The sequence below is a fragment of the Ictidomys tridecemlineatus genome, chromosome 4 (assembly GCF_052094955.1).
Source record: "Ictidomys tridecemlineatus isolate mIctTri1 chromosome 4, mIctTri1.hap1, whole genome shotgun sequence".
Lineage (NCBI taxonomy): Eukaryota > Metazoa > Chordata > Mammalia > Rodentia > Sciuridae > Ictidomys > Ictidomys tridecemlineatus.
In genome coordinates, this window is record NC_135480.1 from 7,879,043 (window position 1) to 7,904,239 (window position 25,197).

Genomic DNA, 25,197 nt, shown 5'->3' on the forward strand with positions numbered 1-25,197 from the left:
TCCCCTTTGTCCCATAAGATGACTGTACTGATGTTCCTGTGTGCGGTGTACCATGCATGTCCTGTATGAGTGGTGGGAAGAGGCCCCTGCCCGGCCTCCCTGCTGCCAGCAGCAGAAATCAATTTGGTGCTCCAAGACCTGCCCCATCCCTGCCTTCACACTTGACTGGCTCACCCCCCCCCATGTGTTGAGACCAGAAGAAGGGGTCACGCCCTTTATCCTTAGAGGTCAGGTTCACTCAGGAGACTCGGGCTTCCCAAGTTCTGCATGTCTGGGTCATCCTGTGGCCCATTCCTGCCCCTCAGCCCCTGATAGCTGCCGTGTGCCCTATGTAGATGATGGTCCATCTTCAGCAAACTCTACTGGTCCTCATCCCTCTCCCCAACAGTCCTACCCTCCTTGAGGTCTCGGCTGTGCCCCCCACTTCCCTGCAGACCTTCCTCCTCCTGGAGGAGGTGGCGAGGGCACTTTCCTCAACCCTCATCACCACCTACGTATGTCCTCGGAATGGACATGCATGTGCTGAGGTACCAGCTGCTTACCAGCTTCCCAAGACTCGGTGTGAAAGAAATGGAAATTACCATTAGTAATTTTTATATTGATTACAAGTTGAAATAGCATCTTTTCTTTCTTCCTTTCTTCCTTTCTTCGTTTCTTTATCAGTACTAGGGATTGAACCCAGGGGTCCTCTACCATTGAACTATATCCCTAGCCCTTTATAGTTTTTATTTTGAGATAGGATCTCACTAAGTTGTCCAGGCTGGCCTCAAACTAGCTATCCTCTTGACTCAGCCTCCTGAGTCACTGGGGTTTCAGGTGTGTATCACCATGCTCATCTCAGCAAGTATTTGTTGACATCTCTATGTGCCAGATATGTTCTAGGTACATGAGACACATTAGCGAAGAAAACGCACATGTTCCCTGTCCTGTGAAACTGATATTTTGGTGGTAGGAGGTAATCACACTGAGTCAGTTATACTGGATGCTAGAACAGTGGTTCTCATCGTAGGGCTATTTTGCCCCTCAACAGACGTTTGGCAATGTCTGGAGTCAGTTTCAGTTATGACACTAGGCAAAGGGTGCTATTGGCATTGAGTGGGGAGAAGCCAATAGATCTGGGCAGGGTAAAGGTGTTGGTGGAGGAATTTGGATCACAATGTGATTTGAGGTAGAATGGTTGGGTCTGCTGGGTTGGCCTTGTTGAGAAGGTGACATTTGAGCAGAGGTGTGAAGGAGGAGGCTGGTGACACTTGGAGAGCAGCTGATGACTGATTGGGCATCTTACTGCGCTAGGAAAACTGGTGCAGCCCTCACCCGTGCCTGACTTCTCTGCAGCTATGGTGGCTCACTGTCAATGCTCCTGGCAGAGCCAAACCTGCACGGGGAGCCCATTCCCCTCACTCATTCAAGGCCATGGAGTTCTCTATGAATCACGCACAACCTTCCTCCACCCTCTTCTTCTCCAGTTGTCATTCTTTTCTACTTCCCATTGCTGTGAAGGTCACTGGGAGAGTCCTGTGTTAGCCCAGTCTCCAATTACTCTCTTCCCCTTTTTCATGAGCCCAAGCACAGCAGACTTTTTTTTTTGTACCAGGGATAGAACTCAGGGGCACTCGACCACTGAGCCACATTCCGAGCCCTGTTTTGTATTTTATTTAGAGACAGGGTCTCATGGAGTTGCTTAGTGCCTCGCTTTTGCTGAGACTGGCTTTGAACTCGCAATCCTCCTGTCTGGGCCCCACAAGCTGCTGGGATTATAGGCATGTGCTGCTGTGCCCGGCCACCCCATCAGACTTTTGCTCCTAAACTATTCTTAATAAGGTCGTCAGGGGCTTCCACAGTGCTACTTACTGCTCAGTCCTCCAGCAGCAGCTTCTGCCGCTGTGGATCACACTTCTGCCTTTGTACTTGGTCTTCTTGCGTCTTTCAGGTTTTTACTCAAATCCCCCCTTCTCAGTGAGGCTCTTTTCAGGTTTCATTCACTTTCTCTCCCCCCCCCCTTTTTTTTTTTAACCTTTATCCTTTATTTATTTATTTCTATGTGGTGCTGAGGATCGAACTCTGGGCTTTGCATGTGCTAGGTGAGTGCTCTGCCACTGAGCCACACCACAGCCCCCTCTTTTCCTTTTTTTGATGTTGGGCATTAAACCCAAGGGCACTTTATCACTGAGTTCCATCCCTAGTCCTTTTTATTTTTGAGACAGGGTCTAAGTTGCTTGGGGCCTCTCTAAGTTTCTGAGGCTGGCTTTGAATTTGTGATCCTCCTGCCTCAGCCTCCTGAGTCCCTGGGATTGTAGCTGTGTGCCACTGCACCTGGCTTTGCTTGATTTTTCTTGTATAAATACCCTGTGTTGAAGCCACAGGTGGAGCCTGGATCTTCTGCACAGAGTCTCTGGTATGGATTTTCACAAGGTGATGAATTCCTGATAGGGAGACCTGGTGAACACAGTCTTTTTGCAGAGATTGGGGCTCAGGAGTTATATGTCTTGGAGATGGCATGGAAGATTGCCTTGGCAAAATTGCCCGAGGTGGCAATGCAGCCCCTGGCAGAAGTGTAGCAGTCACCAATACCAGCAGCAGCAGCAGCTTCTTGGACACAGGGGCTGAGATGATGCCAGTGCCTCTGGGGGCAGGGATGGGACACACCCACACAGAAACACAGTGGCTTGTCACCTGGCAAGGGACAGTTTGGAGCTTGCCCATCTTGTTCCCCCAGTAGCCTCTCTGCACAGGAACAATGGGGAATTTGGTCAGTATGATGGCCCCCTCAGAGAACAGTGGCTACCTTCTTGGAGCACTTAACTCCCAACCCTATTGACCAGTGCAGTCCCAGATAACAATAGATGCCTGGCACCTGGTCCCCTGGCCAGCGCAGGTCTGCTTCTGCACAGGCATGAACTTGAAACTTCATCCTTGGGTGATGCCCTCAGAAAAAAGTCAATGACTTCAGACTCCTTGATGGGCAGAAAGAAGAGCCAGATTTCCATGGACTAGATCTTCAAGTCCTTGGCCAGGGATCTCAGCTTGGTGACTGGCATCCACTCCTGATCCTCAGCCTTGCTTCAGCCACAGTTTCAGCCCCAACCTCCGCCTTGGAGGAGGTTGCCAAAGTTTCTGCAGCAGCTGCATCCCCTCAGACTTAGGCCAACTGGGATGGTTGGTCACCCAATTTGCCAGTTTTTCCACCAAAGTACCTTTTCTCTTCCAGGATTCACTCCAAAATACATGGTATTTAGCTGTCTTGTCTCCTTAGTCTCTAATTTACAAGCTTCTGGATCTTTCCTTGTCTTTCATGATCTTGACACTTTTAAGAAGTACCACTAAAGTATTTTTTAGAATCTCCCTCAATTTGAGTTTGCCAGGTATTTTCTCATAATCAGGCTAGAGTTATGATTTTTTAAATTTGAATTAATTTATTACATTTCTTTAAAATTTAATATTATATATGACAACAGAATGCATTACAATTCATATTACACATACAGAGCACAATTTTTCGTAACTCTGGGTGTACTAGAGTCACATCCTTTGTGTCTTCATACATGTACCTAGGGTAATGATGACCATCACATTCCACCATCTTTCTTACCCATATGGCCCCTCCCTTCTCCTCCCTCCCTTTTCCCCTTTGTCCCATCTAGAGTTCATTTCATCCTCCCATTCCCCCCTCCGTTATGAATTTTGAGAGGAGAAAATACTACAAATAATAAACAGGACAGAAACTTAATCTGGTTATTCACTACTTTATACCCAGAGCCCAGAGGGAATGCCTGAGTTATTGTAGGACACACATACACATTTATTTGTTAACGGGGCGTGTAATCCTAGCTATTCAAAAGGCTGAGGCAGGAGGATGGCAAATGAGACCAGTCTGGATAACTTAGCTAGACCCTGTTTCAAAAATAAAACAAAATAGAAACGGATGGAGGTGTAGGGCAGGGGAAGAGTGCCCCTGGTTCAATACCCAGTCTGGAGGGAAAAAAATCCATTTCTTGAGTGAATAAACGAATGAATGAATGATGCTGTAGAAACTTTTTAGTATTGTTTTCAATGTCACTAATATAAATACTGTCCTAGCATGCCTATTGTTCTATAGCTCTTTTCCTGCAATGGTATGCCCTGAAGACCCATGTAGGAAGCTCAGAGCTACCTACTTCACTCTCTTTTTTTAAACTTCTATCCTAATATAAATAACTGCAGAGGTTCTTTCAATGTTCTCTGCCTGTTAGATTTTTCTCATGGTCAGAATGAGGAGAGAATTATTATACACGGAGTAACATGAGACGTGCGTTACTGGACATTGCTAAATTTTCAACTACATGGCTGAACACATACACTCCCCAGCAATGTTTAAAAGTACCCGTTTTGCTCACATCTTGCCAACCTACAGCAGCGCAAGCACCCGCTCTGGCACTCTGGTCACGCCGGAGACTACATTTCCCACAAGGCACCGCGTACCCTATTCCTTTCCTGAGCTGCGTGGAAAGAGAAACCAATCCCCGAGGACCGCGGGAAGGTGGTGCCACCTCCCTTCCTACCTGCCTCCCGGATGTCCGGACTAGCGGACTACCTTTCCCACAAGCCACCACGGCCATCCTGGGTGCCACCATTTCAAGACTCGACGAGGGCGGGGCACAGCCTTGGACTCCACTTCCCGGCAAACAGTGCGGCCCGAGGGGGCGGGACTCCATTTCCCAGCAGGCTCCTGGCGGCGGGTGCCGCGGTGCCTTGTGTGGGATGTAAGCGCGGAGGTGGGCGCGGGGGAACGAGGCCAGGACTCTCCTTGGGATTTAGGGGGGCTGGCCTGGGAGCGCCTTCCGGAAGACTCTAGGGGCTCGGGGGTACGGTCGCAGGAAGGAGGCGGAGCGGCCTTTGGGGGACCTCAGAAAAATCCTTGGATTGCACCCCATCGGGGCTGGGGGTCCCAGGGTTGTAGGGGACGAGGAGGCCCTGTAGCCTCGACTGAGGGGTCTCGCCGACGAAGGAGGGGCAGCTGGTGGAGCGGAGGGTGAAGGGGGTAGAGCTGCGGGGAGCTGCGGGGGTAGAACCTTAGCCGAGCCTGGGCGGGGGCTCTCCCGCCGAGCCCGACCCGTCCTCCCCCGGCTCCTCCGCAGGCCGCCGCCCGCCGCCATGGGGCTGAAGGCCGCCCAGAAGACGCTGTTCCCGCTGCGCTCCATCGACGATGTGGTGCGCCTGTTTGCTGCCGAGCTGGGCCGAGAAGAGCCAGACCTGGTGCTCCTCTCCTTGGTACTGGGCTTTGTGGAGCATTTTCTGGCTGTCAACCGCGTCATCCCCACCAACGTGCCCGAGCTCACCTTCCAGCCCAGTCCTGCGCCCGACCCTCCTGGTGGCCTCACCTACTTCCCGGTGGCCGACCTATCCATCATCGCTGCCCTCTATGCCCGCTTCACTGCCCAGATCCGCGGCGCGGTCGACCTGTCGCTCTACCCGCGAGAGGGGGGCGTCTCCAGCCGGGAACTGGTGAAGAAGGTTTCGGATGTCATATGGAACAGCCTGAGCCGCTCATACTTCAAGGACCGGGCCCACATCCAGTCCCTCTTCAGCTTCATCACAGGTTGGAGCCCGACAGGTGGCCAAGGAGAAAATGAATTTGGTCCACCTCCTCTTAACACTGTGTGGTTTACAGAGCCCTTTGAGACCTGTAAGCCTTGTGAGGTGGGGCAGGTGTTAATGTTCCCTTGGCCAGTTGTGGAAGCTGAAGCTCCAAGAGAGGATATGATGTGCCAAAGTCACAGAATGGCAGGGCTGGGACTGGAACCTGATCACTTGACTCCACATCCATTTACTGACCCTTGGCCCCTGAGCACTCCCAGCCCTGCCATTGAGCAGCCACAGGAGTCCTACAGCCCAGCATGAGGCACAGAAATGGCCACAGATTGGAGGTGGGAGAGAGAAAAAAGAGGGCTGCCTTGGAGACACTTAAATGGAATGATATCTATAAACCATTTTGAAAGGGAACAGATTATGAACTTGACATTAAGAAGCTTAAGGCTCAGGGTTTGCAAAGAGTCTGTGCCAAGGCCCATGGATGCAGTTGCATCCTGGTGCCATGTTGAGCAGAAATCAGGTCATTTCTGGGCTTAACAGGAAAAAAATGTAGAACTAAGTTAGGAATATCTCTTGGTGGGTGTGTGAAGTGTTGTCCAGAGTGCCCTGTTATAATTAATAGGTGTAGTAAAACAGGGAAACCTTTAATAAAAACAATATAGGGTCATAGAGAAAGGGAACGGACAGGGTCAAATGGGTCAAGCTGTGGGAAATCCAGAAAAGTCTCTTGCTGGGGAGGGGGAAGTAAACGGGGAAGGAGAGGCTGTGAAGGAGGGCAGGCATCGAGGAATGAAGGGCAGGAGCACCTCAGACATGGGCACAGGCTGGGGGGCGGTGGGAAGGGGCATCAAGAGCTGGGCTCGTTCTTCCAGACCAAAGCCCAGAGGACCCTTTTTCATTACTGTCCCCTTTCACAGGTACTAAACTGGACAGCTCAGGTGTGGCTTTTGCAGTGGTGGGGGCCTGCCAGGCCCTGGGTCTCCGGGATGTCCACCTGGCCCTGTCTGAGGATCACGCCTGGGTAGTGTTTGGGCCCAATGGGGAACAGACAGCCGAAGTCACCTGGCATGGCAAAGGCAACGAGGACCGAAGGGGCCAGACAGTCAACGCGGGTGTGGCAGAGCGGGTATTGTACCCCCCACCTTGTCTCCTTTGTTCTCTGCTAGATTAAGCCATCCAAGGATTACACTTTGGGCTATACTCCCCTCTTCCCGTCACCACCTACATAGGGTCCCCAAAGCAGGCACAAGGTAGGCCATCATGAGACATCCAGTCTTGTCCCCTTTCAAGAGCTGGCTGTACCTGAAAGGATCATACATGCGCTGCGACCGCAAGATGGAAGTAGCCTTCATGGTTTGCGCCATCAACCCTTCCATTGACCTGCACACCGACTCCCTGGAGCTGCTGCAACTGCAGCAGGTAAAGGGTATGCCCAAGGGGCAGCCACGGACAAGGCTGGGCCGCTGTGGGGTCAGGGGTACTTTCCCTTCCAGAGCCTCAACTCTTTCGTAAGATGGGTGAATGATTCGTCATTCCCAGGGCTCTTGGGAGAGTGAAATTGAGACATGAAGGGGCTTTGACTCTGTTAAAGGGCTGGTTTGTGAATTTTGCCCTTTCCTACCTGGTGGGAGGTCCCTGCTGGTTTCTGGATCACACCTTGACCTTGCCTGATATGCAGCTCCCCTTCTCACAGTTCATAACTCTTCTTTGGCCCCTAGAAGCTGCTGTGGCTGCTCTATGACCTGGGACATCTGGAAAGGTCAGTAGGGGTAAGTGGCCAGATCGAGCCTTGGTGGGGCCAGAGGGCTGGGTGGTAGCCTGGATTTCTGATCCTTTCCTAGGTACCCCATGGCACTAGGGAACCTGGCAGATCTGGAGGAGCTGGAGCCTACCCCTGGCCGGCCAGACCCACTCACCCTCTACCACAAGGTGAGGGCATCTCAAGATGGGGCATAAAGGAGGCCCCAGAAATGACTGGGGTCCCCTTCTTTCTGGGGACAGGGAAGATTCATGAAAGAACTTCGTGAATTCAGGAGTATTGCCCACCTAGGTCCCACTTTGTACCAACCATGTACTCAATTGGCCTAATTAGGGTTGTTTGAGATGTGTTCCCCAGCCTATGACTGACAGAGGTTGGGTTGTTCCGGGAACTCTGCATTTTCTGCTGCCCCTCATTGTTCTTCCTGTGTCCTGTAGCAAAGGTCAAATGTGGTGGGAGCATTGGGGAGGGGAGGTGGGGCAGGGGGTCACTGGCCTTAGAAGTCTGATGTTTTGTGTAGAAGAGTGTGTAGGAAAGACCTGTCCTAGGTCCTATTCCTCCCCTCCCCACCCCTTGTTCTGTGGGGGTCCCCACTCTGCAGTCTGCCCCAGACTGGCAGGCAGGGAGTGGAGGTAAGGTTGGACTTGAGGAGGACTCGAGATCTTCCTTTCACCCCTTCTGGGTGTGACCTGATGGGGCGCTCCTGCCAGCCCAGGCAGCTGGTGGCTGCTTCCCTGAGGCTTTTCTGCCCCATCCCCCAGGGCATTGCCTCAGCCAAGACCTACTACCGGGATGAGCACATCTACCCCTACATGTACCTGGCTGGCTATCATTGTCGCAACCGCAATGTGCGCGAAGCCCTGCAGGCCTGGGCAGACACGGCCACTGTCATCCAAGAGTGAGGATCCCCCCAGTAGGGCCCCCAGCCCATCCTTTACTCTTCCTCCACCCAGTTTCCAGTCACTCTTATCCAGGCATGAGATCTGAGTCCTAAGCACTGTCCCCTCTCCATCCAGTCCCTAGGCAGCCAGTGCCACCATCACTCAGGAGGTAGGGATCTCAGAGCCCCTCCCTCCCCCTTCTGCCCAGTTGTTGATCATCCAGGGACCCACCTCTAGCTGCATGCCCCTCCTCACTTTTGCCCTGGGCTGACAGATTCCATCACGAGGGGGGAATCATTCATTCGTTCAGTCTGTGGATGACCCTGGAAGAGTCCTGGACTGCATCCTCCACCAGCTCCCTAGGGGTTCCCATGGCTGAGCCCCCACATGCCCCACTGCTCTCACAGCTACAACTACTGCCGGGAGGATGAGGAAATCTACAAGGAGTTCTTTGAGGTGGCCAATGATGTCATCCCCAACCTGCTGAAGGAGGCGGCCAGCTTGCTGGAGGCTGGCGAGGAGCGGCCAGGGGAGCAGAGCCAGGTGAAAAGGCTGGAACTCACCAGTATCCACCCTCCCATCATTGCAGTGCCCCAGCCATGGGACTGCATAGGCAGGACTGGGGTCTGGGCACTCAAGGTGGCCCAGAGAAGCGGCCTCTATTCCCTTTTGCTGTAGCTGAGGTTCTGGGTCTGGGCTTGAGGGAACCAAAGTGTTTCACAAGTTTCTACCCTGTAGGCGGAAGCCTGTCTCTTTTATGGCCAGGGTCTCACTTAGGGTAGGATGGAGATAAGGGATGGTGCCCTTTCCTCCATCCTGGCTGAGGACTGGCTTTATTTTAGGAAGGAAGTTCTAAGATACTCCTGACCCTGGCTTACCTTTGCAGCCAGGGCTCTGCCTAGGCGCTGTCCTGACCTGCACCTTGTGCTAACAAAGTTTGACTGTGACCTTTCTTCCCCTTGCCTAGGGTACCCAGAGCCAGGGTTCTGCTCTCCAGGACCCTGAGTGCTTCGCCCACCTGTTGCGATTCTATGATGGCATCTGCAAATGGGAGGAGGGCAGCCCCACGCCTGTGCTGCATGTGGGCTGGGCCACCTTCCTTGTGCAGTCCTTGGGTCGCTTCGAGGGACAGGTGAGGGCGACTGGGCGTTATAGGGACTGACTGCAGCCTTGGGGAATTAGACCTTTGTGGCCCAGAGGCCATACCTGCCCAGCCATCTGGGGGTAGATGAGACTAAGACCTGCAGATGGCTTGGCAGAAGTTGGACCTTGGTATTCCAGCCAGTGGTCTTCAGCTTTCCCCCAGCTTGCTCTCTTCACCCACCCAGGTCCGGCAGAAGGTGCACATAGTGAGCCGAGATGCGGAGGCAGCGGAGGCTGAGGAGCCATGGGGTGAGGAAGCCAGAGAAGGCCGGCGGCGGGGCCCCCGGCGGGAGTCTAAGCCTGAGGAGCCACCACCGCCCAAGAAGCCTGCTCTGGACAAAGGCCCTGGCTCAGGCCAGGGTGCAGGGTCGGGACCTCCCCGAAAGCCCCCAGGTACAGTCCCCAGCACTGCGCGGGGTCCTGAAGGTGGCAGCGCAGCTCAGGGGTCAACTCTCCCGTCGTCACCCCCGCCGGAGGGCCCGGTGCTCACTTTCCAGAGCGAGAAGATGAAGGGCATGAAGGAGCTGCTCGTGGCCACCAAAATCAATTCGAGTGCCATCAAGCTGCAACTCACAGCGCAGTCACAAGTGCAGATGAAGAAGCAGAAGGTGTCCACACCCAGCGATTACACTCTTTCTTTCCTCAAGCGGCAGCGCAAGGGCCTCTGAACTGTTGGGGACTTCTGAACAGCTCACAGGGACCCAGGCCCCATCCTCAGTCTGAGGGGAGACTTCCCCATCCCCACACCCAGAGGCCAGGCTCCGCCCCCAGGCCTCACCCCTACCTGAAACTTCAGGTCCCATATTTACAGACTACACACCCCGGCACCGAACCTGTGATTTGCTCCAGCTCGCAACCCAGGACCCTGGCCTGGTGGTTAGAATGTAGGTCCTATCTTCCAGAATCCCAGCTGGCCAACTGGAATCCCGGCCCCATCTCCGAATAAAGTGCTGACCCTAAGCCAGACAGTGTTGCTCAGGGTTTCTCCCAGTTCCCTTAGCCCAAGGAACACATATCCTGCCTCCACCCTGGGACGAAGGACCCCACTCAGCCCCTGGGAATACGTTTCTGTACTGTAAAACTCCATCCCTTGGGAATTCAAATCCTCAACCCCGAAGAAGAGCTTAAGTCCCGTTGCTAGAATTTGGGAATCCTATTTTCCTCTCCTCCCTGTCCCCAGAGTCCACGAAGCTCCACCCCTAGCTTGTGTGGACACTGAGGCCCGCCCTCTTCCTGACCAAACTGGCCCTAGATCAGAGCAGGACCTCTTCCGACCCTCTGGGAACCTCCCTAAGGTTCAGTCTATCTCTGGGGAACCAGGAGGAAATCTGCAGGGGGTTGGGAGTGGGTGAAGGGGGCCTGATCTCTTCCTGTTTTGTACATAGATCTATTTTTCAGTTCCAAGGAAGATGAATACATTTTGTTAAAAAAACACGTGTCAGTGTTGCATCTGGGAAATTGGGGAGGGCCGGGAGGTGGGACGGCCCGTCTTTCCTCTGCCTTCTGGCTCTGGACTTGGCGTTCCCACCTGTAGAGCGCGGTGCCTGGGAAGGATCCAAGCTCCGCCCGGGTCTCGGGACTTCCCCGCGCTGCCAGGGCCTGTCCCGCGGGCGCCTCCTCCCGGCCGGGCGGCGGGGCATCCCTGGCATGGCCCCGCCCCTGGGCCCCGGCCCCGCCCCCGCGGCCTCGGAGCCACCGGCGCCCGCCCCGCCCCGCCCCGCGCCGCCCCGCGCCGGCTCCGCAGCTCGCGCCCGCCGGGCGCCGGGCCATGGCGCTGCTGCGGGATGTGTCGCTGCAGGATCCGCGGGACCGCTTCGAGCTGCTGCAACGCGTGGGGGCCGGGACCTATGGCGACGTGTACAAGGTGCGCCGGGCGGCAGAACGGGCGGGAGCTCGGGAAGGGGGGTGCCCGCTCCCGCGCCCGCCGCGGACGCCAGCCCCCAGCCCCGCCCCCTCCCATCCCGCTTCTTCCCCTCCGCCCGCAGGCCCGCGACACCGTCACGTCGGAACTGGCCGCCGTGAAGATCGTCAAGCTGGACCCAGGTGAGGGCCCGGGCGGGGCCTCTGCGCTGGAGAGAGGCCGGGCGCGGGCGGGCGCGCTGTCGGGGGCGAAGAGTTGACATTTCTAGACCCCCTGAGAGGCAGACTCCAGGAGGAGCTGTGGCCTGGCACCTGTCTGGCCGAGGAACAGGCACTCTGCCCATTTTGCAGATGGGGACACTAAGTCAGGGCGACCCTTACCCACCACCCCATGATGCCTTGTGCTCCTCAGGGGACGACATCAGTTCCCTCCAGCAGGAAATCACCATCCTTCGTGAGTGCCGCCACCCCAATGTGGTGGCCTACATTGGCAGCTACCTCAGGTGAGGTTGCTTTATCCTCTGCCCCAGGCAGCCCCCATATGGCCTGCTGTGTGCCCACCCCCAGCTCTGTGTCCCCCCAGGAATGACCGCTTGTGGATCTGCATGGAGTTCTGCGGAGGGGGGTCTCTGCAGGAGATTTACCACGGTGAGGGCCAGGCTCTAGGCTTCAAAGGGCCATGGCCTTCCCCCCACCCCAATATGGGGGAAAGAGAGGGAGTCCAAGGTGGACTTGGGCTCCTCTTCACTCCTGACTGGCTGTGTGACCTTGAGAGAAATGCTCTCCTTCTCTGGGCTCAGAATCCCAGACTGTGCTGGGAGGGGATGTGGCTACTACCTCTTGACCTAGTGGTGCTTGGTGAAAGCACTGGGTAGTTGGGAGGGTTGCATATCCTGGAGTCTCCTGTGTCAACCCCTCGCCCTTTCCATTTCAGCCACTGGGCCCCTAGAAGAACGGCAGATTGCGTATGTCTGCCGAGAGGCACTGAAGGTAGCTATGCCCATGAGCTACCACACTCCGTGGAGCCGGCTGACTGGTGGTGGGAGGGTAGAGTGCCTCATGCAGGGCTGGCCTCAGGGTCTGTGGGTCCTGGGGGGAAGGGGCCTCAGGCCTGTTGCCGGAAGCAGCCCATTTCCCTCTTGGCTCAGTCACTTCCTGTTTGGGGAGTGGGGAGGAGGAAGCGGCTTGGGTGGGGGGCCCAGTCCTGAAAAGGGGCGGAGGGGAGGGGAGAGTACTAGGGGGCTGCCCTCAGGGATGCCTCTTTGTCCCCAGGGACTCCACCACTTGCATTCTCAGGGGAAGATCCACAGAGACATCAAGGTAGGAGTGGACCGAAGGCATGGTGAGGGGGGAGGAGGCGGCCTTGGGGACACCAGACGGGATTCTCTCTCCTCCATCCCCACAGGGAGCCAACCTTCTCCTCACTCTCCAGGGAGATGTCAAGCTGGGTCAGTACCGGGAATGCAGTCAGGGTGAGGGTTCAGGGGGAGCCCTGGAAACCACAGGTGCCAGGTTACGGGGGCAAGCCGCTTTACTGCTTGGGCCTCGGTTTCCCCGCTTAGAAACGCAGCAGGACTTCCTACTTGCTGGAAGTTGGATGAGGTTGGTCTCGGTGGAGGCTGAGGCAGGACCAGGCACTCAGTCAGGGATAGAGGGTACCCAGCCCCTTCAAGGAACCTGCCTGGCCTCAGGCCTATGGCAGCTGTGGCTGGACCTGGGCCACCTGCCCACCTGCCCTGGGGTGGCTGGCAAGTGGGACAGAGGCTGGGAGAGCAGCTGTTCTTCCTTGCAGCTGACTTCGGGGTGTCGGGCGAGCTGACGGCATCTGTGGCCAAGAGGAAGTCTTTCATTGGGACTCCATACTGGTGAGGCTGTACCCCGGGGAGAAGGCTGGGCTGTACCCTGGGCAGAGGGTGGGGCACCTGGCCATGCCATCTGTGCTCTCCTCTAGGATGGCTCCGGAGGTGGCGGCGGTGGAGCGCAAGGGTGGCTACAATGAGCTGTGTGATGTCTGGGCCCTGGGCATCACTGCCATTGAGCTGGGCGAGCTGCAGCCGCCCCTCTTCCATCTGCACCCCATGAGGTCAGCCTCATACCCGCCCCTCGCCTGCCCCTTGCTCTGCTGACCCTTGACCCTGACCTCCCATCTTCCACAGGGCCTTGATGCTCATGTCAAAGAGCAGCTTTCAGCCACCCAAGCTGAGAGACAAGACACGCTGGTGAGGACCCTGCTCTCCCCGCTGCCGGGACCCCTGACTCCCAGGGCAGGCATGGAGTCAAGAGCCCTGCTTTTCAGGCCCCACAGACCATCTGAGTGATGGTCTGGGCAAGGGGGTCTGGTGTGGACAGGAAAGAAGGGCAGAGGACTGGGCTGGAGTTGCTGCCATGTCACAACAGCCATGTTGACAGGCAGCTCCCTCCTGGGTGGGCCGTCAGTCCTGGGCCGGCAGGACAGCTGGCAGGATGCCCCACCCAAGGCCTAATCTGGGCTGGGGCGGTGGCTCTTGTGCCCACCAGGACCCAGAATTTCCACCACTTCCTCAAACTGGCCTTAACCAAGAACCCCAAGAAGAGGCCAACGGCTGAGAAGCTTCTGCAGGTAGGAGAAGGGGACGGGTCTGGGGCCTGATGCTTCAAAGCAGGGCCTGCATGACAAGGCCCAGTCTGATCACCCCTCCATCCTCCAGCACCCATTCACAACCCAGCACCTCCCACGGGCCCTCCTCACACAGCTCCTGGACAAGGCCAGTGACCCCCACCTGGGAACCCCCTCCCCTGAGGACTGTGAGCTGGAGGTAAGTTGAGAGAATGCTGGGAAATGGGCTTTGGCTGCCCAGGTAAGGAGGAGGTACCCAAAGGTGATATCGTCAAGGTCCCTGTAAGTTGCCTAGTTCCAGCACGGAGAGCCTCCCTTCAGCTGAGCCTGCCCATCAGGAATCATCCCAGCTGGGTCTGGCTTCCCTTTAATAACCACTTGATAGTTCCTGCCTTGGGCCCAAACTGACCATGACCGTGACTAAGCCTTCTTGCTTGATGTGTGATCCTTGGCAAGTTACTTGACCTCTCTGTGCCAGTTTTCCCATCTGGGAAATGGGGATGCCGTTGTACCTCACAGGAACCTCGCTGGGTTGTGGGGAAATAAAGCACACCCATGGTATAAGGAACCTGGAAGACTTCCTGGCAGCGGGTGAGGCCCCCAGGTGTCCACCGCGCTTGTTCTTTTTCAGACCTATGACATGTTCCCAGATACCATCCACTCCCGGGGGCAGCACGGCCCTGCTGAGAGGACCCCCTCCGAGATCCAGTGTGAGTCCCCCGGCAGGGAGACGTGGCTCGGATTAGGTGTGGGGGGCTCAGTCCTAAGCTGCGCCCCTCACCCTGTACTCTGGGCCCCCAGTTCACCAGGTGAAATTTGGTGCCCCACGCAGGAAGGAGACGGACCCCCTGAATGAGCCGGTGAGGGGTGGCTGCGGGAGGGGTTGGGCCGAGGAGGCTGAGCACCTCGGCAGGGCCCCGGGGGCCAGGGGCGTCTTCTGGGGCCAAGTTCTTTGCTCAGTGGGCTGGAGGGTGGCAAGATGACCATACCTGTCTGAAAAGGGGTCTGTCACAGAGCCGAGCCCCCGTGCTACCTGCCCGTCAAGCCACACTTCCCAGCATCTGTCACTGATATGTCACTGAGGTCTCTGCTGTCTGTCTGTGTCACCATCAGAAGCTGTCTTGCATCCAGTGGCCCTCCCTAAGCCATCCTCTGCATGTCTGTCCCTTTCTCCTTCCTGTTTGTCACACTCACCATCTCAGGCCCTCTGTCTCTTGCCTGCTATGTTTGCACTTTCCATCTGTCTGTCTGTCGTCTGTCCGGCAGTGTCTTGATCACTCTCTGCCTCTCTCCCTCTGCCTGCCCCATCTCTCTGACGCGGTTTCCCCCAGTGGGAGGAAGAGTGGACGCTGCTGGGAAAGGAGGAGCTGAGTGGGTGAGTGACGGAGGGGAAGTCACGGGGTGGGGGGTGGGGGGTGGGGACAGCGGTGAGGCTGACCTCTGACCCCTCTCCCTCCACCAGGAGCCTGCTACAGTCAGTCCAGGAGGCCCTGGAGGAAAGGTGAGGGGCTGGTGGCCCTAGTGGTCTCCCTCCAGATCTGCCTAGTCCTGGTTGCTAACCTCAGGTGGGCAGGGCAGGGACAGCCAGGCCGCCTCACACTCACTGCTCTTTGCTTTGTCTCTGCAGAAGCCTGACCATTCGGCCAGCCTCGGAGCTCCAGGTGTGGAGTGGTGGGAGAAGGGCTGGGGAGTGGGAGAGTGTGCAGAGGGGCGATTGGGCTGGGGCAGGGTCATCTACTAACAGCCGGCTGGGGCCTCTTGCCAGGAGCTGGACTCCCCAGATAATGCCATGGGAACCATCAAGCGGGCTCCGTTCTTGGGGCTGCCCCCCACTGAGCCCACAGTTGAGGCCCCTCTGCCCAGCCCCCCAGGTGAGTCCTGGGCTCTGGAGGCCAGGAGGCAAAGGCAGGCCCTGGACGAGGGTAAAGGCTGGAAATCACTGTGGCCTGTGCCTGCAGGAACCCTGGCCCCAGCTCCCCCTGGCCCTGGCAGCCCGCCACTCCTGCCCACTGCCTGGGCCACCATGAAGCAGCGAGAAGATCCTGAGGTGAGGGGCCTACGTGGGGGTGGGGAGGTAGGCCGCGGGGCTCACCTCAGCCCTGACTCTCTCCCTCCCTCCCAGAGGTCATCCTGCCATGGTCTCCCCCCGACCCCCAAGGTGCACGTAAGTGTTCGCCCACAGCCCCTGCAGCCCTGCTCCCCACTGCCCGCGGCGCCCTCACTGCCCCTCCCCGCCTCTGCAGATGGGTGCCTGCTTCTCCAAGGTCTTCAATGGCTGCCCCTTGCGGATCCATGCTGCTGTCACCTGGATTCACCCCGTTACTCGAGGTAGGCCAGGACGGGGAGAGGCTTCACCTGGATCCGGGGCTTGAGCCAGGGGGCGTGGCCAGCCTCTGACCTGCCCCGACCTGCAGACCAGTTCCTGGTGGTGGGGGCCGAGGAAGGCATCTATACCCTCAACCTGCACGAACTGCACGAGGACACGCTGGAGAAGGTGAGGTCGGCCAGCTGCGGGGGGTGGAGGCCCTGGGCCCTGGGGCTGACCACCTGTCCCCTGCCTCTGTGGCTCCAGCTCATCTCGCACCGCTGCTCCTGGCTCTACTGCGTGAACAATGTGCTGCTGTCACTCTCAGGTAGGAGGTGGGAAGTGGAGGCGGGAGGAGGGATGCCACATTCATCCTCTCTGAGGCCACCTCCTCCCTCCTGCAGGGAAATCCACGCACATCTGGGCGCATGACCTCCCGGGCCTGTTTGAGCAGCGGAGACTCCAGCAGCAGGCCCCCCTCTCCATCCCCGCCAACCGCCTCACCCAGCGCATCATTCCCAGGTGAGGGCTGTTGTGGTCTTAGATATGTCACTTAAACATGTCACCTCCCTGAGCCCCATTTTCCTCCCGATTAGTAGAGTCGCGTGGCCTCTCCTCCCCTTGCCCCCAGGCTCCTTGGGAGGCAGGAAGAGGACAGTGGATGTGAAAGGGCATTTGTGGATGGTGGGGCTGTGGCTCAGGATGTGGGGCTTTGTCCTTCATGGAGCACTTCTGCTGGGCTTGGGGACATAAGTCGTCAAGCGAGTCCTTGCTTTCCAGAAAGAAGGGAGATGCATACAGGCGGCAGACAGTTAGCAACCAGGACTAGGCGGATCTGGGGACCACTAGGGGCCAGGAGGCTTCAGTGAGACCAGGCGAGCTCGTAGGGTTTCAGAGTGCTGGAAGGTTCCAGGTGGCCCGGGTGGGGATTCCGGGCAGAGGGGAGAGCGGATGCAGCCTGCAGACCTGGGTGCTCTGAGTGTGAGTCCAGGAGCTGAGGAAGCCCCCAGGGGGCCGAGCCCATCCTCTGCCTTCTGTCCCAGGTTTTGGGATTTGTCTGACTGGTGGCAGCGTTGGCAGCATGTTATGATTTCATTTTATATTATTTTATTTTATTGGAACCAGGGATTGAGCCTAAGGGCACTCAGCCACTGAGCCCATCCTCAGCCCTTTTTTGGCATTTTAGGGTCTCTCTGAGTTGCTTAGCGCCTTGCTAAGTTGCCGAGGTAGACTATGAACTCTCAATCCTCGTGCTCAGCCTCCTGAGCTGCTGGATTGCAGGAGTGCGCCCCCAGGCCCAGCTGTTGTTTGTCTTTGAGTTCGCGTCTCCACTTGGCATTGTGGCACAGACCTGAAACTCAGTGGTTTGAGAGGCTGAGGCAGGAGAATGGCAAGTTCCAGGCTGGCCTCGTCCACTTATCAAGACCCTGTCTCAAAATAAAATTTAAAAACGGCTGGGGGGAGATCTGGGCACGGTAGAGCACCAAAAAAAGTGGAAAATGGGGCTGGGCGTAGGGCTCAGTGGTAGATCACCCCGGGTTTGATCCCCAGAACCACAGAAAGAGACAGACAGGATCTTGTCACATTGCCCAGGCTGGGCTCAAACTGGCAGACTTCCCACCTCAGCCACCACGTCCAGCTACTGTCAGCATTTTAAGAGGACCCATCAGGATTCTTCCTGCTGTAGGTGATTCACCTCACTGGCTTAGCACAGAAAGGAGTTGAACAGCTCGTGTAACTGAAAGTGCAGGAGTCATGTTGGCTTCAGGCTCAGCTGGATCCAGGCTTAAATGGCACCAGCAAGATTCAGTTTCTTGGCTTTGTTTCCTCGCGTTGCCTTTATTCTCAAGCTGACTTTCCTGTCAGGCGATGGCCACCCACAGGCCCAGGCCAGCGTTCTTCTAGAACCAGGACCGCCATTTCTAAGGCATCCTCACAAAAGCACCAGGGCTGATTGGCATTTTTTTTTCCAGCTTAAGTGCCTGCTCACCCCTGATCCAGTGTCTGGGGCCAGCGGGTGAGGAGCGCCAATGGCCAGGCCTGGGTCACTGTCACCCGTCCACTCTAGAAGACTGGGGGTGGTAGAGGGGGCTCATTAGCCCCACGCAGAGGAACATCGGGTCCTCTTGCCAAAAAGAAGAGACGCTGGGCGGATAAAGACCAGGCACATCTGCTGGAGGGCTGTGGTGGACGGTGGGAGGGTGAATCCGAGGAGGGGAGGGGACAGCTGGAAGGAGGCTGGTGCGGTGGCCCAGGGCGAGGGTTGGGCTAGGCCCTGGTGAGGGCCTGATGGCTGGAGCCATTTAGGAGGTGGAGTGGCAGAGCCTGGGGGCTGGTGGGGGGCAGATCGCCTAGGCCACTAGTGTTGACACTGTGTGCGTGCCATGTACTGTTCTGGGGCCTCTGCGTTAAAGGGACACTGCCCCTTGTCCCCACATCACTTGCTTGTGGTGGGAGGCAGATGATAGGCAACCAGAAAATGGAGGCTCTTTGGGGGGTGGTCAAGGGAGCGCTTCCGTGGAAAAGTGGGCGGAGGAGGGCCGGGCCGGTGCCGATCCTGGCTTTGGTTTGTCATTTTGTCTTTGAGTCTTGGGTATTGGACCCAGGGCCGAGCACATGCTGGGCAAGTACTTTACCACTGAGCCACATCCCCAGCCTGCCCTTTTTACTTATTTGATTTTAAAATTTATTTTTTTATTTTTATTTTTTTGGTACTAGGGATTGAACCCAGGGGCGCTTTAGCACTGAGCTTTGTCCCCAGTCCTTTTTCACTTTTTATTTTGAGACTGGGTCTCACTGAGTTACTGAGACTGGCCTCGAACTTGTGAGCACCTCCCGCTTCAGCCTCCTGAGTTGCTGGGATGACAGGCGTGTGCCACCGCACCAGCCCGCCCAGCCTGGGCTTCAACCAGGTGCTCCCAGAGGCTCCTCTGGTAAAGTGCAAAGACCTGGAGGAGCTGAGGGAGCCGGCCCTGTGGCTCGTGGGGACGGCAGAAGTGGGCCTGGCCTGCCCGAGGGACAGCAGGGCAGCCTGTGTGGCCGGGAGGATGGCGCCAACGGGAGGCGATCAGGGAGGGTCCAGGGGCCACAGGGAGGCTTTTGGCTTTGACTCAGAGAAGCCCGGGGGCCACTGCCGAGGAGTCACACCTTGAGATCTCCAGGGATTCTTCAGCTCGGGGTCCAGGAGAGGCTGCAGTGGGTGAGGGTAGAAGTGGGGACCTGTCTGGAGGCGGTCACGGGGCAGGTAGGAGGTGATGGTCGGGTGGCAGCGGAGGAAGTGAAAACCGGTCCCATTCTGGCTGTTTTGCAAGTTGAGCCAACAGGATTTCCTGATGACAGACGGTGGATGGAAGAGAAAGGGGGTCAAGGTTGGCCCCAAGGCCTTGGCTGGGTAGTGGGAAGGATGGAGCTGTCATCAGCCGTGGGCGTAGCAGGTTTCAGAGGGAGCTGAATTCAATTTTGTCACGTTAACATGCTTATTCACGTGCTGTAATCTCAGCTGCTTGGGAGGCTGAGGCAGGAGGATCACAAGTTCGAGGCCAGCCTGGCACCTTCGCAAGACTCTGCCTTAAAAAAAGAGGGGCTGGGGGTGTGGCTTGGTGGCAGAGCGCTTGCCTAGCGTGTGTGAGTTTCTGGGTTCAACCTCTAGTAACACAAACTTAAAAAAAAAAATGGCGCTTATTTGCCGTGCAAGTGAGATCTTGTCGGTTCATGGTGGGAGGGTGCTGGTGCTCTAAGGAGAGCAGGCCAGGCTGTGGGCTCAGTGGATGGTTCTAGAAGCTGGTGCGCCAAGCAAGAAGGATGGGGCCAACCAGGCCAGTGGCAGCACCAGATGGGGACTGGGAGGGCCAGGTCCTTCCTGTGGTGTTCCCTCGAGTCCCTGGGACGGCACCTGGTGCCCAGTGGCCTCAGGGCCTCCCTTCCTGAGCTGGGTCAGCAAGGGAGCCTCTGCTTTGGCCCTGGACCTGCAGGAAGCAGACCGCTGGAGCTCCTACGAGCCCCGCTTCTGTGGGAAACCGCAGTCACAGGGTCCACTCGGAACGTGGAGGAGGGAGAACCATAGTTGTTTGGAGGAAAAAATCAAATACAAAATAAATGCCACGGTCTCGCCTGAAGGTCAGCGGGGAAGAGTGGGAGGAAGAAGGAGGGCAGAGGGCAGGGAGGGGCAGACGCCAGCTTCCTCCCAGGGGCCTGCGTCCTGGCAGAGGTGCAGACAGGGCCTGGCCACTGGATGGAGGTGGCAGGGCCACAGGTAGCCCTGTTCCCCAGAGGAGGAAACAGGCTCAGAGGGTCCCCTGGGGGTTGGGGAGCCCCCCATGATCAAGGCCAGGACCCCTTTGATGACCACCCCCACCTCTTCTCCCAGGCAACAAGACAGACCACCCACAGGTCCTGCAGGGCTGTAAAAGGCATGCCATTTGCTATTAGAAGTCCTTGCCCTTCCCTGGGCCTGTTTGCCCATCTGTGAAATGGGCCACGTGTGCTCTGTGCAGTGTGGGAGAATCAGATCCCACCTCGATTCCTGACCCTCCATAATCTCTTCACTACTTTATGCCTTGCATTTGCCTAAAAAGGAGGTGCAGTGACTCAAAACAGCAGAGAATAATGATCCTGGGTGCAAGTGCCCCTCTGCATTAACTCATTTAAGCCTTGCTATGAGCCTTTGAGGTGGGCTCCAATGATATGCCCATCATACAGATGAGGAAATTGAGGCACAGAGAGGTGGAGTAACTTGTCCAAAGCCACACAGCACTAGGTGTAGTTTTGTGATCCAAACCCCCCCCACAGTCTATGGGGACACTGCATACTAGACAGACACAACAGGGCTGTAGATCCTCTGTCCCTTCCAGCTGTGAAAAGCAAGTTACTTTGCCTCTCTGAGCTTCAGTCTTCTACCTGTAAAGTGGGAAGATGAGCCAGAGCGAGGTAATGCATGCCTGTAAATCCTAGCAACCCAAGAGGCTGAGGCAGGAAGATTGCAAGTTCAAGGCCAGCTTTGTAACTTAGGGAGACCCTGTCTCAAAAAATATGATGGCCTGGGGATGCAGCTCAGTCATAGAGCCCCCTGGGTTCAATCCCCAGAACTGGGAAAGAAGAAAAAGGCAGGAATGTGATACTTGCCACCTCTTGAGGATCTGTGGGGACCTTGCCACAGATAACTCCCCACACAAATGTCCTGGTTGTCACTCCTACAGGCGCTTTGCCCTATCTACCAAGATTCCTGACACCAAAGGCTGCCTGCAGTGTCGTGTGGGTAAGAGCTGGCTCGCGCGGCCTGGAAGTGGGTGAGGCCTAGCCCCCGCTGACCCCCGTTTCCCCGCAGTGCGGAACCCCTACACGGGCGCCACCTTCCTGCTGGCCGCCTTACCCGCCAGCCTGCTCCTGCTGCAGTGGTATGAGCCGCTGCAGAAGTTCCTGCTGCTGAAGGTGCGGGTCCCGGGGAGGCTCAGGTGGGTGGCAGGGGACCTAGGGAGACACAGAGACCCAGGCATCCCTGCCGCCCCCAGAACTTCTCCAGCCCCCTGCCCAGCCCTGCTGCGATGCTGGAGCCCTTGGTGCTGGAAGGGAAGGAGTTGCCGCAGGTGTGTGTGGGAGCTGAGGGGCCCGCGGGGCCTGGCTGCCGCGTCCTTTTCCACATTCTGCCCCTGGAGGCTGGCCTGACCCCTGACATCCTCATCCCACCTGGTGAGTGGAGGGCAGGGCTGCTGGGTGGGCTGGGGTGGACGTACGTGAGAGAGCGGGGAGGAAGGGAGGACCAGGTTCTGAGGTCTCCAGGCAGGATGCCAGGTGAGTGAGTCAGAGGTGGGGCACGGCAGAGCCAGAGGTGACTCCACAGAGACCTCGCAGCCTCCCGGTAACGTGCTTCAGCTTGGCTTCCCTCAAAGACTTGGTTAGACGGAACTGGGTGCCATCAGGGTGTCTGTAGGCACAGCTACTTGGTAGGCTAAGGTGGGAGGATTGCTTGCCCAGGAGCTTGAGGCCCTCTTGGGCAGCATAATGAGATCCTGTCTCAAAAACAAACAAAAAAAGCAGAAAAGGAAGCTGGGTGCATGGTTCACGCATGTGATCCCAGTGACTTGGGAGGCTGAGGCAGGAGGGTCTCAGGTTCGAGGTAAGCCTCAGTAATTCAGTGGAGGCCCTCAGCAACTTAGCAAGACCCTGTCTCAAAAATAAATAAGGGAGGGGCTGGGGTTGTGGCTCAGAGGTAGAGCGCTCACCTGCCATGTGCGAGGCCCTGGGTTCGATCCTCAGCACCCCATAAAGTAAAATAAAGTCATTGTGTCCACCTAAATAAATAAATAAATAAGGGAGCTTCTGCTGTAGCTCAGTGGAAGTGCGCTTACCTAGCATGCGTGAAGCACTGGGTTCGATTCTCAGCACCAAATATGAATAAATAAAATAAAGGTCCATCAACAACTAAAAAATATTTAAAGTAAATAAATAAATAAATGAGGGGCTGAGGTTGTAGCTCAGTGGTAGAGCGCTTGCCTAGCACTCGAGGCACTGGGTTCCATCAACACCACATTAAAAAAAATAAACAAAACAAAGGTATTGTGTCTATCTACAAGTAAAATTTTTTTTTCTTTTAAATTTAAAAATAAATAAATAGAGCTCGGTGGTAAAGCAAACCTCTGGGTTCAATCCCCAAAACCAGGAAAAGGGGGTGGGGTAGGGTTTTGTTTGTTTGCTTTCATTAGACCAAAGGGCATGCAGCTGAGAAAAAAGTGGTTGACATGCTCAGGCTGTGGCAGGGGCCGTGGGGAAGCAGCAGATCTGGGAGGGGGGCAGGACTAGCGCCTCCGTTTTCAGCAGGAAGGCAGGACGCTGGGCGTGGGGACAGCTTAGGGGCAGTGGGTAGGCACTTGTGGACTGAGGCCTGCTGGGCAAGATCCTGGCCAGAGGCCTCACTTGCAGGATCTCACTGCAGATTGTCACAGCCGCCCTGCAGATCAGGTGTCCTTAGGCCTGGGTTACCACGAGGAACCAGAGCTCAGAGAGGCACAGTGACTTGTTCCAGGTTGCATGGGAACTGAGTCTTAAACCTGGTTTGCCCAACTAGAGCTCTCCCTGGGATGCCTCCTCTGGCCCCAGGAGCCCAAGGACAGGTCCCTTACCTTGTCTGAGTAGATGAGGTATCTTGTCCCCACTGGTGGTATGAGGCTGGAATGTACTCATGGCAAAGGGCCATCTGGTGCATGTCCCCCATGTTCTCTGGGGGTCAGAGCATGCTGGTGGCTCAGCCAGGCCCTGTCTCCCCTCTCTGCCCACAGAGGGGATCCCAGGCCCAGCCCAGCAGGTGATCCAGGTGGACAGGGATACAGTCCTGGTCAGCTTTGAACGTGAGTGTCTCTGGGACTAGGGCTGGGGGCAGCAGAGAGCGGGTGTAAGGAGGCTGTGTGGGGCTGCCTTCCTGGAGGGAGGCCCACCATCCCCCCTCTGCAGGCTGCGTGAGGATCGTCAACCTGCAGGGCGAGCCCACGGCCACCCTGGCTCCTGAGCTGACTTTTGACTTTCCCATCGAGACTGTGGGTGAGTGAGCCAGAGGTGGGGCACAGTAGAGTCCCTGACTCCCAGCACATGAAGTGGCCCAGGGCCTGGGGCTAGCAGTGTGGGGAGGAGGCAGCCTCCCTGGCCCCTCTTGGAAACCACCCTGGTCACCTAAATTCAGTGAGGCCCTCCGTGGTCCAGATCTGTGTCCTGGTGGGGCTGTAGGAGCCAACTGCCTGGGGTCAGGTGGGGGCTGATGGAGCCAACCCCCCGCCCCCCGCCAGTGTGCCTGCAGGACAGCGTGCTGGCCTTCTGGAGCCATGGCATGCAAGGCCGCAGCCTGGACACCAACGAGGTGAGTGGGACTGGGACTCGGATGTCCCTGCCCCTTTAGAGGGGATCTGAGGGGTGGTCTTAACACCCTTTGTCCTCCCAGGTGACCCAGGAGATCACAGATGAGACAAGGATCTTCCGAGTCCTGGGGGCCCACAGGTAAGCGGGGACAGCCAGCCTCCCCTTCAGAGGCCCCTGAGGCAGAGGGAGGATGGACAGGCCTCCCCTGCCCCACTCACCGCTTGTGTTCCCTCAGAGACATCATCCTGGAGAGCATCCCCACTGACAACCCAGGGGCACACAGCAACCTGTACATCCTCACCGGCCACCAGAGCAGCTACTGAGTGGCCTCCCTGCCCTTTTGGGCCACTGGGCTCTCCCCAGATTAGAGGAGCCCAGGCGTCGGCTCTGCTGGAGCCGGGGGTACACCCATCCTGGGAGGTGTCGGGGCTGGGCGAGCAGCAGAGCCCCCCAGGCCTTAGCAATAACTGGACCAGAGGAAGCTGCTGTCACCTCCCCTGCCCCATGGGCAGCTCCATCCCTGGCAGGGGACCCTGGGCAGGAGGGGGCTCCTCTGCCAATCCATTCCATTTGTTCACATTTCCTTTCCGCTCTTCCTGCCAGGAGCCCACCCGGCTCTGCCCTGGGGAACGTGTACTTGAGAGAGTGCTGTTGGTATTAAAGCTGGTTGGTTTACCCCACTGTCCCTCTGGCTGTGCGGAGCTGAGCCCGCCTCATCTCCCTCGTCCTCTCTCCCTGCATCCGGGTGGGCACCTGGTTCTTCCCGTGTATGCTCCATGGAAGGGCAGGGCCACCAGAGTGCTGGGAGTCCAGTGGCCCTAGCAGTCACCTCAGGGGCAGTGCTACCCTCAGACTGGCACCTTCACCCCAAGGACTCATGCAGGGGAGGGGCCTGAACAAGGGCCTGTCATCCAGGGCAGCCCTGCTCCCTGTAGCTCTCACCAGGAAGGGCACCCCAGAGGCTGCTGCCCATGGAGACAGCTGTGTGACCTGGGCTCTCCCCTTCCCTTGCTACTAACCAGTGTCCCGTGTCAGGCCAGAAACGTTACCCTGTGGCCTTCAGGTTAGACTGGGAAGATTGGCCCGTGACCATCAGCACACACTCCCAGTGCCAGGCTCTCGAGTCACCACTGGATGAGGACTAGCCCTCAGAGCAGGGGCCGTCCTTGTTGGGCACAACTCAAGAGCTCAGGTGTCCTCCTGTGGCTCAGTTTGACTTTACCTTGTTCTACAGTCACCAGAG

At 57.0% G+C, this 25,197-nt stretch overlaps 2 protein-coding genes and 1 pseudogene across 8 annotated transcripts; 2 read left to right on the top strand and 1 right to left on the bottom strand.

Annotated features, from left to right (window-relative positions):
- Nucleotides 1–2,163: 2,163 nt before the first annotated feature.
- On the bottom strand, nt 2,164–4,595 carry LOC101958508 (small ribosomal subunit protein uS5 pseudogene; annotated as a pseudogene).
- On the top strand, nt 4,592–10,315 carry Men1 (menin 1). Of its 3 annotated transcripts, none has more exons than XM_005333473.5 (10): nt 4,592–4,739; nt 5,115–5,575; nt 6,486–6,694; nt 6,859–6,987; nt 7,287–7,327; nt 7,410–7,497; nt 8,089–8,225; nt 8,616–8,751; nt 9,176–9,340; nt 9,537–10,315. In XM_005333473.5, coding segments are annotated over exons 1-10 (1,851 nt in total). In that variant the 5' UTR covers nt 4,592–4,737; the 3' UTR covers nt 10,020–10,315. The 3 variants fall into 3 exon arrangements, with proteins under 3 accessions (XP_005333530.1, XP_013217465.1, XP_021587472.1); XM_013362011.4 differs by having other exon boundaries at nt 4,605–4,751; XM_021731797.3 differs by having other exon boundaries at nt 4,694–4,841.
- A 734-nt stretch (nt 10,316–11,049) lies between these two features.
- On the top strand, nt 11,050–24,634 carry Map4k2 (mitogen-activated protein kinase kinase kinase kinase 2). Of its 5 annotated transcripts, none has more exons than XM_078045654.1 (32): nt 11,050–11,215; nt 11,337–11,394; nt 11,624–11,714; nt 11,795–11,859; nt 12,146–12,201; nt 12,484–12,531; nt 12,617–12,683; nt 13,004–13,076; nt 13,163–13,294; nt 13,368–13,430; nt 13,729–13,810; nt 13,944–14,006; nt 14,439–14,517; nt 14,609–14,667; nt 15,139–15,182; nt 15,270–15,308; nt 15,435–15,468; nt 15,573–15,678; nt 15,766–15,854; nt 15,930–15,971; nt 16,051–16,135; nt 16,222–16,301; nt 16,380–16,440; nt 16,517–16,634; nt 21,308–21,366; nt 21,436–21,539; nt 21,620–21,797; nt 23,384–23,452; nt 23,556–23,642; nt 23,885–23,955; nt 24,037–24,092; nt 24,190–24,634. In XM_078045654.1, exons 1-32 carry the CDS (start codon nt 11,120–11,122, stop codon nt 24,275–24,277), a joined length of 2,442 nt encoding a protein of 813 aa, XP_077901780.1. In that variant the 5' UTR covers nt 11,050–11,119; the 3' UTR covers nt 24,278–24,634. The 5 variants fall into 5 exon arrangements, with proteins under 5 accessions (XP_077901780.1, XP_077901778.1, XP_077901779.1 ...); XM_078045652.1 differs by having other exon boundaries at nt 11,051–11,215; nt 13,899–14,006; XM_078045653.1 differs by having other exon boundaries at nt 11,051–11,215; nt 12,617–12,659; nt 13,899–14,006.
- The last annotated feature ends 563 nt before the right edge of the window (nt 24,635–25,197 follow it).